Source organism: Mus caroli, unplaced genomic scaffold (assembly GCF_978045245.1).
Source record: "Mus caroli unplaced genomic scaffold, Mus_caroli_1 scaffold_8, whole genome shotgun sequence".
Taxonomy (NCBI): domain Eukaryota; kingdom Metazoa; phylum Chordata; class Mammalia; order Rodentia; family Muridae; genus Mus; species Mus caroli.
In genome coordinates, this window is record NW_028227263.1 from 63,009,905 (window position 1) to 63,026,774 (window position 16,870).

Here is a 16,870-nt window from a genome sequence, read left to right on the forward strand (position 1 = left end):
GTCCATACTGCTTACAAAGTCCACCAGATTAACTCCGCTAGTTGCAGAAAATTCTTTCAAAATTCAAGAGAAATAGAACAGCAGCCAATGGACGGAGTTTAACTGTGCTCTGGCACCTGTGAGAGATTTCTGTATGCCATGTAATGCAGGTGGACTTGAATTCAGGGAGGCTCAGTAGCCTGCCACCAATGGCACAGCAGAGGAAAGCTTTGAAATAAATGGGGCAGATGGGAGCAGTATCTTCAGAGCTGGCTTGCTGTTGGGGACAGGGTACTGAGTAAGAGGCACCAAGTGAGAGGTAGCGAATGCGAGGCAGGACAGAGGGGGACTTCCTCTCTTCAGATGTTGGAGACTGTGTACCACTTGGCACATGGAATTAACCAGGCCCTGCCATAGCTGCCTTCTCAGACAGGTAGTTATGTTAGATAGAATAGAGGTCTCCAACACAGGGCAGTACTAAGTGCCTGACCCCAAATCCCTAAGCTCTCTATAGCTACAGCTTTCAGGTCCAGTGAAAAATATCCAAAGGTCATTTACCGAGCCATTCAAATTCAACAGCCCACAGATATGCTTTTGTTTAGCGGGTTTCCCATCTATAGGTTCCCTGAAACACCCCCACCCCCCAAACATGTGTGTGCTTGTGTGTGTGCATGCATGCACTGTTGTGGAAGTAACTGATGAAACCAATGTTTTTTATAGCTAGTAAAGTTGCAAAATAGAACATAACCGCCTCACCATCCACTTCTAATCTCTTGGAGAAAGGAGAGGAAAAAGAATTCAAGTTTTTCCAGAGTCTTCTCTCACACAAGGAAGAGTCATATTTCCTTTTACCATGAAAGAGAAATGAGACCAACCATATTGTTTAACATACTCAATATAATACAGATTCACTCTCTCTGTGAGTGTATGTGTGCGTAATGTGTATGTGAGTGTGTGTGAAGTGTGTTGTGTATGTGATGTGTGTGTAGTAAGTGTGGGGTATGTTTGTGAGTATGTGTGTGAGAGAGTCTGCATATGAATGTGTAGTGTGTGTATGTGGTGTTCGTATATATGTGTATGTGTGTGTTTGTATGTGTGTGGTGTGCATATATGTGTGTATTGTGAGAGTGTGAGTGTGTGGTGTGTGTATGTTGTATGTGTGATCTCTGTGGTGTGTGTGTATGTGTGTGAATACTCTGTGTATGTGCAGAGATCAGAAGTCAACACTTCCCCATTCACTCTACACTTTATTTTTTGGAGACAGGATCTCAAACTGCACCCAGAGCTCACTGATTCAGCAAGACCTGGCCAGTGAGCTCCAGGGGTCCACCTGCCGCCGCTTCCCCAGTATTGACACAGGCATACTAGGCTGCACCTGGCTTTTCACGTGGTACTGGGGATCCAAACTTAAGTCCTCATCCTTACTCAGCAAGCACTTTATAGATTACACCAGCCCTAGAACTATTCATACAAAAAAAAATCATTGCTATGAAAGAAGCTATGATGTCATTCAATATGGTAAGACAGAAATACAAGAGAATCATAAACAACTTGATATGACTTTTAAGGTTCTAAATTAAGTGCTGACAACTAGAAATTAGCAATGTAATAAATTTACAATGCACAGAAGAATGCATGGATGTTTCAATATTCTAAAGCTCTATAATATATGTTCAACAATAATTTTGTGAGTGTCTTTGGTAGAATCTCAGGACAGAGTAGCACGCTCATTATCTCTAGCACAGCTCTCTGTTCACACCACTTCCCAAGCCACATCAGAACACTGCCTTTCTCAGTAGTGATCTTTCATATTTGCTTATGGTTAGCCTTTGTTTACTAAAGTGTCAGTTATCCAAGGTCAGCTCTTGTCTGTCCTGATCACTGCTGAATTCCTCATGTCTAATGAAGAACCTGACATATGCATTTGGTGCATTTGTTTAATATTTATATAATTTCTATTGTTAATTACCCTTTAGTTTAATGAATGTGTATCTAGGAATAAATGGTTGTGAGTGGTCCTAAATCCAGTTATCACAGTGCCTGCTACTTTAGTAGAGATAGAGGCAAATCAACAAGTATTTCTCTGGTCCGTGCCAACAGCCCATTAAGCTAAGCATACTTGTCAACTCTAACTTGCTGTATAAAAAAGATGGGAACTGTTTTCACAGGAATCTTCTACAACTTCCTCTAAAGAAAAGTCTGGAAAACCAGAAGCACAAAGTAGCAGCTTCCTGTTTCCTAAAGCTTGCCACCAAAGGACACGCAGCAACTCCACCAGTAAGTATCTTCCCAAAATATCTTCTGGAACAGGGCTGTGTTAGTTCCTTTTCTGTTGCCGATAAGACACCATGACCAAGGCTGTTAAAGAAGGAGAGCTTTTGTTGTTGGTGGTGGTGGTGATGATGGTGGTGGTTGGTTGATTGATTGGTTAGGTTTTTTGGCTTATGATTCCAGAAGGCTAGAGTCCATAATGGCTGAAAGAAACAGAAAACAGTCATGCTAGCAGGAGCAGGCTGCTGAAAGCTCACATCTTGAACCACAGGCAGAGAGCAGAGAGAGAACTTCAAGTGAGATTTTAAACTTTCAAACCCGCCTCGTTACAAACGTCCATCACAAGGACTCAGCTCCTACACCTTCCCAAACAGCACGATCACCTGGAGACCTATGGATCTACATGGGCCTATAGGGGACATTATCATTCAAACCACTACAGGAGTTTAACTGCTCCTGAATATCAGAACTAGCAGGACTGCCAGTGCTGTGAGGGAGATTAAGACTGGCTCTTCCCTGGTCTTTCAAGTATAAACCAAGATGGAAGCTGTTTGTTTCTCAGAGAATATTTTTCATGAGTGTGCTTCCCAGACAGCTGGAGAGGTTATCATTGGCCTTATCATGTCTCTGTGATCAGTTCTTCCTGGGTGACATGCTGAGAAAGAAAGGAAGGAAGAAAGGAAAGAAACAAAGAAAGAAACGAGCAGAGCAGCTCCTCTAGCTGCTGGCTGAGCTAGCTTCTTTGTGTCCCTCCCTATGACCTATGTTGCCTTATCAGTGATATGATAGGGCCTGAGGCTGGAAGACCTCAGGACTCTTGATTACTGTAAATAGAATCAGAAGAATGAAGAAATTAAGACTACAGTGAAACATAACACTAGCCATGCTAATACTGATCTCTGCTGATGTTTTCAGTTAATTCCATACTCTTCCCATGTGACTTCAGAAAACTCCTATGCACAAGTCACTGGAAATTCTGTTCTAAACACTACTTTTTTCTTTTAGTGGAAACACACTATTTAACTATATGAACATTACAATCTACTTAACCAACTCTCTCTTCTTAGATATTTGCATTATATATTATATAGAGATAATATATAATATGTAGATATAAATTGCTATATTAGTCTCTCACTCGCATAATTCATATTGTTTACTTGATACATTAAATTTTATCTGCACCCATGTTGGTTTTAAAGGGTAACCTTGTTAGCCTCCATATCTGCAAATAGGAAATACTTGAAAAAAATTACATTTGTATAGAAAATGTGTAGATTCTTCTCCTCGCTGTCTTCTAAACAGTCCAGCATAAGAAGTGCATGTCTATGCATCTATTATGTGATGATAATGCAGTAAGTTTATACAAAACATGGAAAAGCACTACTTATTCTGGTATCTGCAGGGGTTCCTTGAAGCAATTATTCTCCGTGAACACCGTGTGACAGCCACATAGGTTGAAAGCCAAGTGTGTGGTTTATAGCTAGAGTCCTACCATGTGGGAGGTAGAGGTAGGATGATCAGGAATGTGAGGCCAGGCTGGGCTACAGCAGTTCCTGTTTCAGAAACAAATCAAAATAAAACAAACTAAAACCAAACCAACCAAAGAAACAACAAAACCAAAGCAAAAAACACAAAACAAAACTCCAAAGCAAAACAAAAGAGAGCAGATTCCAGGGCGAGTGTGCTTGGGCTGGCATCTAGCTTCTTTGGAAGTGATTATCTCAGTGACTTTAGGGAGGTTTCTTGACTCTCTGAGCCTCATTATTCTATGTCACTGTCAGCCATCCTTAAATGAATTAGGACCCATTTGGAGGCTTGTGTAACTTGGTTTCTTGTTAATGTAATGACCTAGGAGTTGACTTTTGGCTTAAACAGTAGGTCGATACATCTTAAGAACTGTGGCCACACTTTAGCCTGACACTCCTTCAGCAGCAAACATGATCACCTACTTCTTCACACTGGATTATTCTTATTTTTTAATATTCGTCACACAGCCTTCTCTCTCTTCCCTGTTTCTGCTTCTCTGCTTTGCTTTGCATCTGGGACCAGTTACACACTTTTTCGGGGCTCCGTCTAAAATGAAACAAAGAGACCCTGTTCAAAATTATTAAGAATTTCAAAGTGGCAACAGCCTAGCATTAAACCAAGCTGGGAGTCTTCTGGCCGCAGGCCCTGGTGACTGCACAGGCAACATGTTCATAATCTCAACCATGCTGGTGTCCTGGGAGTTGATCTCTCAGACAGTGCCACCCACCTCCCAGCTGAGTTCAGTTACTGAGAGCATTAGTGGGTGACTGGCTATAGGACAGACCCTTGTAGGTACTGCTTTCCTGATACCCTGACTGTCCATCACCCAAGTGGCTTGTCTTCCCTAGATGTGGCTCAGTCAGCCCAACTGATACATGCCCAATTACCTCCCTGTGCCCATAAGGCCTCTGCAGGTAATGGCCTCCAGGACCCCAGCACATCTGGCTGTTTGTGTAAGTGTGCCTTTGGTTTCTTATGCAAGCTATGACTTGCACACTGGCTTATAAAACAGCTGGAAGACAGACCTCTTTAGACAAATGGAAAGATTTCTTCATTTATTTAGTACATATTTTGGTGACTTGTTGGTTTTCTACTTGGGTTATCATTGTCTTATTAATTTATCAAACTTTCAGTTAAATTAATATTGAACATTGGATTTCTTAACCACGCTTTAGAGAATCAACGGTGCCCTGCTCTGTCCTCTGTTTATACAGGCCTGGGTCCATGGAAGGGGCAGAGCATCTGGAAGTACAGTGGCTGCCTGGGTCGGGGGGGGGGGCAGATCCTAGCTCAGTGGCTTGCCCATGGCTGTCATTAATGTGCTGTCTCTCATTTCAAATTCATTTGTACTTATTTCTCTTCCTCTCCTTCATTCAGCGTAGGTCGTGGTCATGGGAAAGCCCAGGACCCAGAGGTCTGGATGATATTCTAGACTTATTTATTGCAACGAAGCCACTGAGCCTTTGTCTGCTCACTAATAATAAGTAGAGCAGGGCTCCTGAAAGCCTCTGATAATTGGCTGAATCACCAGGAGAGTTGCCCAGGCCCCATCAGTGGGCAGGATGGGTGTAGGATCTACACTACTATTCAACACTTATATAAATGTAGTGCGTATGCAGATTCGGATTAGATGACCTAAGGCTACTGGCTATGCATCCTGTCTTCCCCAGGCTTCTCCCTCCTGGCCCATCTGGGAGCAATTGGTCCCTACAAGTTACAAAGGATCAGTGTTTCCGAAAAGACTTCTGGAAGCAACCATCTTGGCAGGGAGAAGTTTTTCTAGCTACTTTCAGAGCATTCAAGAACCAAATCTCCCTCTTTGCATTGTGTCTCTACCTCTATTCTCAATGGTCTTTAGGTATCTTATGTCCTCAGGAAGCCTCATTCTGACCCTACCTGACTAGTCACTTCCTTTCTTTTGTTTATAAACAAGTCTTTCCTAGTCCCTCGCCCCTCCAGGAAGGAATTCTTCAACCTTGATGCATATTGAATTTCCTGTGAGCCACCAATCATTATGTCCTTGGAATGGAGGGTTGGGGTCTCCACTTACTCAACCTGAAGAATGCTAGGGAAACATTGTCCCTCTCTGGGCCTCTGGAACCCCTCTGCCAAGGCACTGTCCATATATAACTCCTGAACACATGGCAGCTCACTGTGGAGAACACAGAAACTTTAGAGGACATGCCTGGTTGACTAAGTATGAGGAAAAAATAGAACATGAACATCTCATTAATGTTTTTATATATTGTTTGTATGTTGATGGCATATAGCTTATACTAGTGAACAGAAAAAATTAATAAAATTAAACCAATTTATTCCATTTCCTTTTAGTTCTTTTTATTTAAAAAAAAATTAACCCATTTTGTTTGTTTTGACTCTTTGAGACAGGATCATACTGTATAGGCCAGGCTGGCCTGAACTCTCTCTTTTCCTTTTCCTTTTTCTTTCTTTGAGACAAGATCTCAGATAGCCTTTGTGCTTTTAAAACCGAGTATATGGTGGAGACTCCCCATCCTTCTGTGTGAGTGCTAGGATTATGGTATGCACTACTCTGGCTGGTCTTCCTCTTTCTCTCTCTTTCTCTCTCTTTCTCTCTCTCTCTCTCTCTCTCTCTCTCTCTCTCTCTCTCTCTCTCTCTTTCTCTCTCTCTCTCTCTCTCTCATTTATTTATTTAAGTACACTGTAGCTGTCTTCAGACACACCAGAAGAGGGCATTGGATCCCATTACAGATGGTTGTGAGCCACCATGTGGTTGCTGGGATGTGAACTCAGGACCTTCAGAAGAGCAGTCGGTGCTCTTAACCACTGAGCCATCTCTCCAGCCCCCAGTCAGTGCTCTTAACCACTGAGCCATCTCTCTAGCCCACTTCCTTTTACTTTTTCAACATGACTACTAGATGAATTTAAATGGCCTCTGGCAGCACACTTTTACTCCATGTTGGGCAGCTCTAGATGTCAGCAGGTTAAGTCTGTCAACCATAAAGATTTGCAAACTGTGATGGTTGAGAGGTGGGAAGTGACTGGTGGTGGGACACAGGTGAATGACAGGAAGACCCATATCCCACACAGACTAGAAAACTGATACTTAGCATTTCCATAGATCCCCAAAGATTCATGCTGTCTGCCTGTGTGTGACATGTGTACCTACCACAGTGTGTAAGAGGCAGTGGTGTGTCTGTATGGAAGACTGAAGGATTTCCTGGTCCTAGCCTCTCCCAGCCTGGTCTCCCTAGGTGGGCCACTCATCCTCTTCCTGCTTGGCTTCCAGCTCAGTTCCTACCCAGGAACCTCTGTGCTGTCTCCTCTTCCTTTGGTTGGGATTGGAAACTCTTCCAGCAGCCTGGACTAGAGGTGTAATGTAGCAATTGAGACCATGTCACCTCTTGCTGAGTTGGATAGGGGTGAAGAGGGAGGGAGCCCATTCTGGTGAGGAATCCTGTTGCCTGCAGTACCAAACTTGTGGATGAAGGGAGTTAAAATGATGCTGTATCTATCTTCGGCAGCCTCATGACAGCACCAACTATCCTGGGTGCTGAATGGTTTCTGCCCACACAGAATCCTGTCTAAGGGAGGACTGGAGATTGACAAGGCTGATTTTGTTCATTGTCAGGCTTGGTGTTTGAGTGCACACAAATGATTTCTTCCTGTTTGTTTCCCCACTCCTATCTCTGTTTAGGTGTTAACCCCTACAGTGCTGGAGAAATCGATTTTCCAATGACCAAGAAATCTGCAGCTCCCACCGACCGGCAGCCCTACTCCCTCTGTAGTAACAGGAAGTCCCTCTCTCAACAATTGGACTACCCAGTTTCGGTAAGATGGAGGGAGGGGCCTGGATATGTGGGAGGACAGAGGTCTGAGTTATTTCCCAGTGGCTGGGGGATGCTTCTTAGTAGTTTTCTGCTCACAGACTGCAGAGGGCTTGTTTGGTCAGCTCAAGCATCTGTCATTTAGCAAGGCCCACCTGTTAAGAGCCTCATGTGCCAGGCACACGTAACCACTGTTGCTTGTATGTATGCGGTTAGGAGCCAATGCATAGAGAAACTCCTGTTCTCAAGCTCGCAACTAAAGCCTCCCTTTATTTTATTGGCCTAGTAACTGACCTGGGAGGACTAGGGAACTATGGCTTTGCTAAGCTAAAGAGTTTATTATCAAAATTCTAGATGTAACAGAATTGGGACTTGGAGTTGCATTACTTTAAAAAATATTTATTTATTTAGCATGTGTGAATATCTATTTGTGTGTGAGTGGTGGGGAGGGTTGGGGGAGTGGATACCACACAAGTGGAGGTCAGAGGACAAATTATGAAACCTGGCTCTTTTCTTCCATCATGTGGGTCCTAGACACACACACACACACACACACACACACACACACAGAGAGAGAGAGAGAGAGAGAGAGAGAGAGAGAGAGAGAGAGAGAGAGAGAGAGAGAAACAGAGGCAAAGGCAGACAGAAACAGAGACAGAGTTTGACTAACTATCTGGGCATCTCCTGACCAGTGACATTGGTCAATCAGCCATCACTGATGCCCATGCATGGTATCACTCTGTCTGCATAGGGGCTTCCAATGGACGCAGCAAGACAGGATTCCAGAAGGGCTGTTTCTGGGGTCAGGGGAGGGACAGACTTTTGTGTGGCTTAGGGCTACAAAGCCTAGGGTAGTCTGGTAACTCTGGGCAGATCACCTAGACAAGTAAGAGCAGCTTCAAGCCAACAATAGGAAAAAAGAGAACAGCAGGGGAGGGGAGGGAAAAAGGGAGGGGAGGGAAGAAAAGGAGGGAGGTAACGGGAGGGTAAAGGAAAGCAGAGGAGAGGAGGAAAGAGGAGGGGGAGAGAGGACAGGAAGAGAGGAGGAAAGAGGAAGGGAGAAGAGAGGAGGAGAAGAGAGGAGAGAAGAGGATGGGAGAGGAGAGGAGGGGAAGGGAGTGTAAGGGAGGGGAAGAGAGAGGAGAGGAAAGGGGAAGATAAACTTTTTTTTTGGCGGGGGGTGGTGGGGGGAGGAATGATCTTGAAGCCCAAATATATTCCATGCTCCTTGCAGGCAGTTATGTGTGTGTCTTACCTTGCAACATCAGATCTGAGTGAGCAGGGACCCTGCAGCCCCCTTACACACTCAAGGCTGACACATTGCTTTAGTGGCCAGATAGGAAGCAGCAGGTAGAAAATGAAGGATGTACAGTCACCTCCTGGGGACCAAGCCCTGGCCTAAGCATCTGAATGTTTAATTATTCCTGGAAGCTGCTCACACAGGTAAATCTTTTTTTTTTTTTTTTAATGATCTTCTACACTAGGAAACTGAGGCTCCGAGGGACAAAGTCACTTCTCCAAAGCAATCTGCTGATAATCGGCAGAGCCAGGAGAACCATCTGGGAAATGGAAGTGGCTTTCAAAGTTTCAGCATACCACCAAACCATGCTGTTTGTCAGTGGGGCTCTGAGACACAAAGCTGCTCTTTGTTGACCCTTTCTGCTTCTTTTATGCAGCTGGTTAACCACCAGCTGTGGAATTCATCTTTCCCCTTTGAGTCTTTGAGTTCTAGACTTCTTGTCTACTGCACAATCATGCCTAGCGCAAGCAAGCTTTTGGAAAATGTGCTTTGAGCTGAACACAATTTTATAGTGATGTCTCGAACTCATCTCAAGGTCTTGCTTGGCCTTTGAGACTACTTCTGGGGCAGTGTGGTGTGTGACGCTAGCCAGGTCATTTGGGGCAAAGCTTCCTGCATAAGCCACCATATCTGAATGATACTCCTCGAATCACCTTCTAGCTCTTATACTGCTGGCCCTTGGGAGACAGAGAGTGGGGCTCTTCTCCTTGGCTAATTTCACAGGTGGCTCATTTCTGCCCTCTTGGGTTCCTCATTACAGGGCACTGCAAGACCAACTCGGTCACTGAGCACAGCTCAGCTCGGGCAGCTGTCTGGGGGTCTGCAGGCGTCAGTCATCTCCAACATAGTGCTGATGAAGGGCCAAGCAAAGGTGAGCAGAGACCATCACCAACGGGAAGCCGCAGAGCAGCACTCACTCTCTTCTGGGAAAGTTGCTCCAAGGAAGAGTGGGACCAGGGTTATCATCCACTGGAGGGGGCAGACAAGTTCGCTCACACGTACTTGTTGAAGTTAAGGCAATGCTGATTCTTCCAGTTCCACTAAGTGATCATTCTCTCTCTGAGGACACCACAGTGCTCCCCAACTGCTCCAGCACTCTCCAGGCTGGTTCCCTGCTCCTCTTGACATGATATCCCCACAATGTCATCTTGCCTGAAACATAAGTTAAAATCCCTTACATTGATTTACAGGGCTGGATTTCACATCCACATTCAGATGTTGATAGAAGAAAGTTGGACTCAAACACAAATTTTATAGACTCTGTGTTTCCATATGGGTCATTTGATGGCCACATATGTTCTGGCTCTGTCGGAGCATCCTGAAGAGTCAGAATGGACTCTGTTCTGTCTAGATGATGACACATCATACTAATGTCTATCCCATATCTGAGAAGTATCAAAAGGGGAAACCAAGGTATAGATAGTGAGAGAATGCCCCAGTATCTCTTGTGCTCACCCTAAAGCATGCTACCTCATGCCTGGGACTTTGTGTTGGGTACCTTCCTGGCCACTTATCAGCTTAGGGGAGGAAGGGTTTATTTAGCCTCACAGTTTGAGTGTGCAGTCCACCACGGTAGGGAAAGCACCTCTGCAGAAGCTGGCTTCACCCATGGTGTCAGGAGCATGGGGCTTCTTGCTCATATATCAGTGGCTCCAGAAATGGAGGCTGAATAGGAAGTGGGGTCAGGTTACAAATCCTATCACCAATCTTCCGCTGGCCTGCTTCCTCCAGGGAAGCTTTGCTTCCTAAATGTGCCACATCCTCCCCAAACAACACCAAGTGTTCAGACACTTCATATCCAAACTGTACCAGACTTGCACATGCTTAAAATAACTAGGGTAGGCACAGGTAGTGACTGCCACATTTTAAGGCCTGTTTAAATAAGTTAGCTGCTCAGATGAACAGCGGGCTTATTTAACGTACCTAACAACACTTCAGCGGATTTGGGGTAAGGGCTTAATGGCTGCTGTATTCCAGGGAGGGACCCCACCACATACCTGGAGCCGTCTTTCCCTGTCACCTGTTCCTTCTCAGTCCTGGGAGCTCAGCCGGGAGTACAAGGCAAGGCCCCCCAGGTGACAAGGGAGAAGTGTGTACAGTGTGGTTCTCTCTGCACAGTCCTACTGTCTCATTAATAACCCAGTCATTTGGTCCCAGTGACCACAAAGGAACACAATGCAAAGTCTCAGGCATGAGGTAATGAGTATGCTTTGGGATGAGCACAAGAGATATCTCTCACCACTGACATTTTTGTTTCCATGTGGGCTCTGAGAACCGTGCACCAGAGATGACTAGTCTGTGAAGAGTGGTGCCATTACTAGTGGCAACTAGTTGCTTTAAGAGTTTGTCTAGGAATCAAGCACCCGATCTCACCTAGATGCTTCTGAGGTGAACCGAAGGGCCCTCGCTTATTTTGCCCCTTGTGTGCTTAAAGTAGCTGTATGAGGCCAGTCATGAAAAAAAATGAAATTAGCTGACTTCTGGTAGCTCACAGTTTAGAAGGGAGTTCCCTAAAGCTGAACTCAGCTTATTGGGGGAATTGCAAAGATCCTTTATCTTCAACATAATGAATGAAGCTGTAGATATTTCCTTTGCTGCTACCTAAACCAACCCAAATTGTCTCTTTAATCCACTGGAAAGTCTGCAGGGGAATCCAGACCCTCTATCTCCTCATTATTACCCTGCATGGGGCAGCTCTGCATCGGACTGCCTTGGCTCCCTTGTAGCTGTCCCCACAGCTGAGCCTGTCTACTGAGCCCCAGCTTCTCCCTGTGCCACTGTCACAATCCTAGGATGTGTCCGTCAGCCCTGGACAACACCCATAGTAAGAGCAGGTGACTGGTGTCCTTAGGCAGGGGACAGGTTGGGCACAGGATGGAGGGTAGCAAGGGGCCTTTGTTAGCAGAAAGGATGCTTTCTGTGGCACACGCTGTGTTACTACTGATGCCGTTGATGTCTCTGTGATTCTCCTGGGTATTGCAGCTTATTCTCAAATACAACCTGTGAATTAAGTACCATTATTTTTATAACCTGAAACTGAGGTTCAGAGGGAGGAAGTGACTGGATGAAAATAGTCAAGTGGAGAGAATAGGGTACTAGTTCTAAGCCAGCTTCCATCTGTATGGGAAATGCCAGCTTCGTGGGTGAGCCTCCAGCTAAGCTGCTGATATGCCATAGCCCAAGCTGCCCATGAACTACTCTCCCTACCTTGCCTGATTAAGCTCTGAAACTCCTGGGACTAAAGGGACGTTGTCTCCTCCCCATTCCTTTCTGCAAAGGTTAGGGGTAGGTCCTTAGGAAATATCAGCTCAAGAAACAGCTGGAATATCCCTACAATATCCCTCTCTTCTTTCCCCAGGGCCTGGGCTTCAGCATTGTTGGAGGAAAGGACAGCATTTACGGCCCTATTGGAATTTATGTGAAGAGCATCTTTGCAGGGGGAGCAGCTGCGGCTGATGGACGGCTTCAGGAAGGTAGGTTTCTATCTTTTTGAGTGTGGTTGAGAGGTCACAAACAGCATTCAGAGCTACCAGGGCATCAAAGAGACTGCGAGCTTAACGTACACTTCCAGGGTTGTGGGACGGGGCTCCAGGCAGTGGGCGACTACCCCCTTGAAAGGCTCCATCTTAGTAATTCCTGACAATCATTCCCTGACAACACCACCTCCCCTTCCAGGTGCTGGTGTCAGTCTGGGGCAGAAGCATTTGTTCTGTTCCTTCCTTCTCAGTGCCCCTGTTCAATTTCTGGGACTCACTGATACCCCATTCCCTTCACCTTCTCCGCCTCCTCACCTGAGACCATGGGACAGCAGAACCTGCACTTCTCTCACAGTCCCACCAAGCTCTAGGGCCCAGGGATAAAGAATATAAGGACAGAGATCACAGTTCTCACACCAGTGAGAATAAAGGGAAGTTTATTCTGAGCCAAATACGAGCGGACATGGCCCAAGGACATGCATCTAGGTTGACATAAAGTGGGCCACATAACCTCTTTTCTGGGCACAGAACAAAAGGAAGTCATAAGTCAGGGCATTGTCACATAGAGCAGCAGGAACATCAGGCAGGTGGGTTTCAGGAACTTGGGTGAAATTCTGACCTAGGTTCTAGAGAGCATGTGATAGCATTCTTAGCTATAGGTTGGTGGAAGGTGGTGACCTTAATACATTCAAAAAGATCTTACCTGATAGTCTGAAAGATGGTATTCAGGTATAAAGGTGGTGAGTGACTCAGAGCTATTAAGGCAACTAAAGCTAGCCTAAGTTAATTTTGGCTTTTGATCTGCAACTCTCCATAGTGAGATAGTTCTGAACAGCCAGTTATTCAGCAGAATTTTAAACAAAGAGGTATCTTTCTCAGGGAACTTTATCCACAGAAAAATCAGACAGGACCCCTCTTTTGAATGGTTAATGGTCTCCCCATGAGCAACTCTCCCTTCTGCCTTCCTTCTGCCTCCCCTTCTTTCTCTCAGCTCCTTTTATATCTCATAGGACAGATGCTCCCTCTAAGTAAGAGACCTGGGGACACAGTTGACAGACACCCCACTCCACCCCACCTCAAGTCTGCGTTTGGATGATGGGCAACCAACTTGTTCCAAAGAGATCTCTGGGTTTCAGTCAGGGAGCAGAATTCAAGGGTAGGAACAAAAGGGAAGGGAAGAGAAGGAAGGGAGGGGAAGAGAAGGGAAGGGAAGGAAGGGGAGGGAAGAAAGAGAAGGGAAAGAAATTGAATTGAATTTGAGAGAACAGTTACTTTCTTGTCAGAACAGTGTCTGTAAGTCAGGCTGGCAGTCTAACCACCTGTAACATCTGAGCTATCTGGGGGCAGGGGGCTGTGGGAACACTACAGTCCTAGATGGCAGGCATATATCACAACAAAGGAAGGCTTCCAGCATTCTAAATGAGTAAAAGCATCCTGTGAGCGGCTGGAGAGATAGATGGCTTTGTGGTTCAGAGCACTGACTGCTCTCCCAGAGAACCAGGGTTTGATTTACAGCACCCACCCAATTGCCCACAACTACCCATAACTCTAGTTCCAGTGGATCCGATGCCCTCTTCTGGCCTCTGAGAGTACTGAGAGTACCAGGCACACACGTGGTGCACTGATATACACGCAGGCAAAATGCTCATACACAAAAACTGATGATTATCCATTAATAAAATATCCAGTACATTGAAAAACATCCTTTCTTGATTTTTGTGACATGTGCAAATTAGGATGAGATTCAAATTTCAACCACATTCTTTCATCCAAGGCCATGGCTGCCTTGATGTTTCAGCCCCGTCACCATTATAGAGATGTTGTAACTCCCAAGGATTAAAATATTTATGGTCTTGGCTCTTTACAGAAAATGCTGCATTTATAATTGGGGAGGCACTGGGTGTAGAGGCTTTGGATGAGTCAGGAGGCAGTGTATAGAATGCAATTGGCTGGAGAGAGATTGGAAGCAGAAGAGAAGTGCAGAGGCTGTTGTTATGGATGCTTGGAAGAGTAACCCTTCCATCGACTAGAGCCAATGAGAATAGACAGAGCCTGGGAAGAGGCAGCACAGGGATGGTGGGAAGTGTGAATGTTTCTAGTCTCTGACAACTGGAGAAAAGAAAAGGTCAAGGAAGAGAGAAATGGAAAAAGATTAAGTGGGAACTTCAGGAGGGTGATGATCCTAGGTGAGCACTAGATGGCACTGTTTGGCAGGCCTCGGAACAGAGGTTTGCCTCTGTGGGAGCTCTTGGTGGAAAAGGTGAACTGAAAGGATTAAACAAGGAAGGTTTAGAGGAGGGAGAAAAGGAGGGGGATGGGGGGGGGTGAGGATGAGATGAGGTCTAGTGGAACAGCTAAGCCTCAATCAGGAAGAAAACAAGAGCCCGGGAGAAGGGAAGATGTGTGGGTTAGAATCCAGGGTGTTTTGTAACTTTTGTATGGAAACCTTCATTATTTGGGGGTAGGGGTGGGGGACATTTGTCTCCATTAGTTAATAGCAATAATAAAAACAGAGAATTTCAAACAGTCCATTCCTGGCTCTAGCCTCAAACAATTGGCCAGATTGTTTTCCAAAGTGACACGCTCAAGTCTACTCTGTGAAAGAACATGCTATCCATGACAAGCTTGCTGTACGGATCAAAGCCACTGACCGTTAGCTTTTGTTCTCCTTCCCAAAAACAATTGTGTGAAATGGATATGGCACAAGCTAGGCTCACCAGTGCTCACCAGCTAGGAGCCAACATAGCTCGTGAGCTCATGCAAATGAGGACACAGCAGACAAGCCCAAAACAGGGTTATTGGCCCTTTGGAGTAGATATTTTGATAACTTAAAGCCAGCCTCCGTGGAATGAAGAATGGTCATCCTGAAGTTTTGACTTTGTCTATTCCCTTCTCAGCTCACAATTAAGTATGTTTCAATTGTGTTTGTTTCATAGCCTTGTCTAGCTGTGGACTTGATGTGTAGCCCAGGCTGGCCTCCAACTTCTTGTGATTCTGTGGCTTGTGATTACTAAGTATTCGAATTACAGTCATGAGCCCTCAAGGCTGGAGCATTTTCAAATATGTTTACTATGTGTATTCTCAGTCATAGAGTCTTCCAGTGACAAGGGTTGAATGCTGTCATTGTTCCCTTTGGTTTCAGAATCCCAGCATTCCGAGCTGCTCTGCAGCCTCCACACTGACACATAAAACAGTATCTGAGTCAAAAGAAACAGTTACGGCAAGCTGTTAGGAAACAGAGTTATGTCTTAGTGTAGCAAAGTCATTCCTTGATGATTGATGGCCCAGGCACTGCACAAGCATGATGAATCCAAAGGCTAAGAGCAAGGTTTGGAAAGCACACACAGGGACAGGACACAAGGCTCTGAGCATATTCCAAAATACTGAATAAAGCTTGTTAGCTACTGTCTTTCTGTCTCTCAATAGGTGATGAAATTCTGGAACTCAATGGTGAATCAATGGCTGGCCTAACACACCAGGATGCTTTGCAGAAGTTTAAGGTAACTTCTCAGTCTTTGTCCATACTCTGAGTGTAAATATTATATACTAGGCCAGATGTAATTGGCATCTCAGAGGCTTACTGCTTTCTAGTTATTTCAGAACTCTAGCTGGCAGGTTCAACTCAGCTGTCCTGGCTCAAACTCCTCTCCAAGCTGACTGATTCAATCTGGCTTCTCTCTGCTTTTCACTGAATTGATCTGCTTGGCCTCAAACTCACTCTGGCAATTTATTCTAATTTTCTGGTTCCTTCTTATTCTCTGGCTTCAGCTGCCTTTGCTGATCTGAACCCAACTTAAACAAAATGAAACGAAACAAAACAAAATAAAACAAAACAACTCTACTTCATTGAACTCACTGACTCCCCACTAACTCTCCAAACTCAACTCCACTCAGCTGAACTGACTCTCTCCCTGTTCTGCTCTTAACTAACTTCTCTTTCCTGTGCTGTTCTCGTGAGAGTTGGTCCCATCCTATATTTGACTCATTCTGTCAAATCTTTCTCTGATTTACCACTTTGTCTGCCCCTCAATTAGATATCTCTTTCAAACGTGGCTGTTTCCTTCTACAAACTAATTTTATCTTAAAGGTATATACTAAGGATGTGTTTGTATTCCATCCAGAGGGATTAAAGGTGTGTGGCATGTCTGTATCCTAGCTGGGTCACACATACCTAGGCCTTTAGATGAGATCCCTTGCCAGAGCAGCCATGTTGCTGGATTAAAATTGCTGTACATTGGAGACTTCAGGCAATAAAACCAAAGCTAGCATCACCTTCTTCCACAAGGTACACAAAATGAAAAATTGATCCTTTGCAGAGGTGCCTAGCCAATGCTGGCCCTGGGCCCAGCATTAAAGAAATTCTTCTACAAAGGGGAGTATAATCAGGACTGGTGTCAAAGGATATCCAAACTACTTAAGATTTATAAAGCTGCCTCAAAGCATTCCATGAACTTATACTAGTAGATTTATGGATATGTTTTTAGTTTTTAAGATATCACTAAAAGCTA

At 44.9% G+C, this 16,870-nt stretch overlaps 1 protein-coding gene across 3 annotated transcripts in view; it reads left to right on the forward strand.

The window, feature by feature from the left end:
- Il16 (interleukin 16) overlaps positions 1-16,870 on the forward strand; it is a 104,276-nt gene that overhangs the window by 50,060 nt on the left and 37,346 nt on the right. For all 3 annotated transcript variants that reach the window (XM_029479675.2, XM_021168624.3, XM_029479674.1), the window contains exons 3-7: positions 2,148-2,256; positions 7,457-7,590; positions 9,647-9,757; positions 12,245-12,359; positions 15,789-15,862. In XM_029479675.2, the coding sequence (XP_029335535.1) occupies positions 2,148-2,256; positions 7,457-7,590; positions 9,647-9,757; positions 12,245-12,359; positions 15,789-15,862 (543 nt within the window). The remainder of the gene's footprint in view (positions 1-2,147; positions 2,257-7,456; positions 7,591-9,646; positions 9,758-12,244; positions 12,360-15,788; positions 15,863-16,870) is intronic.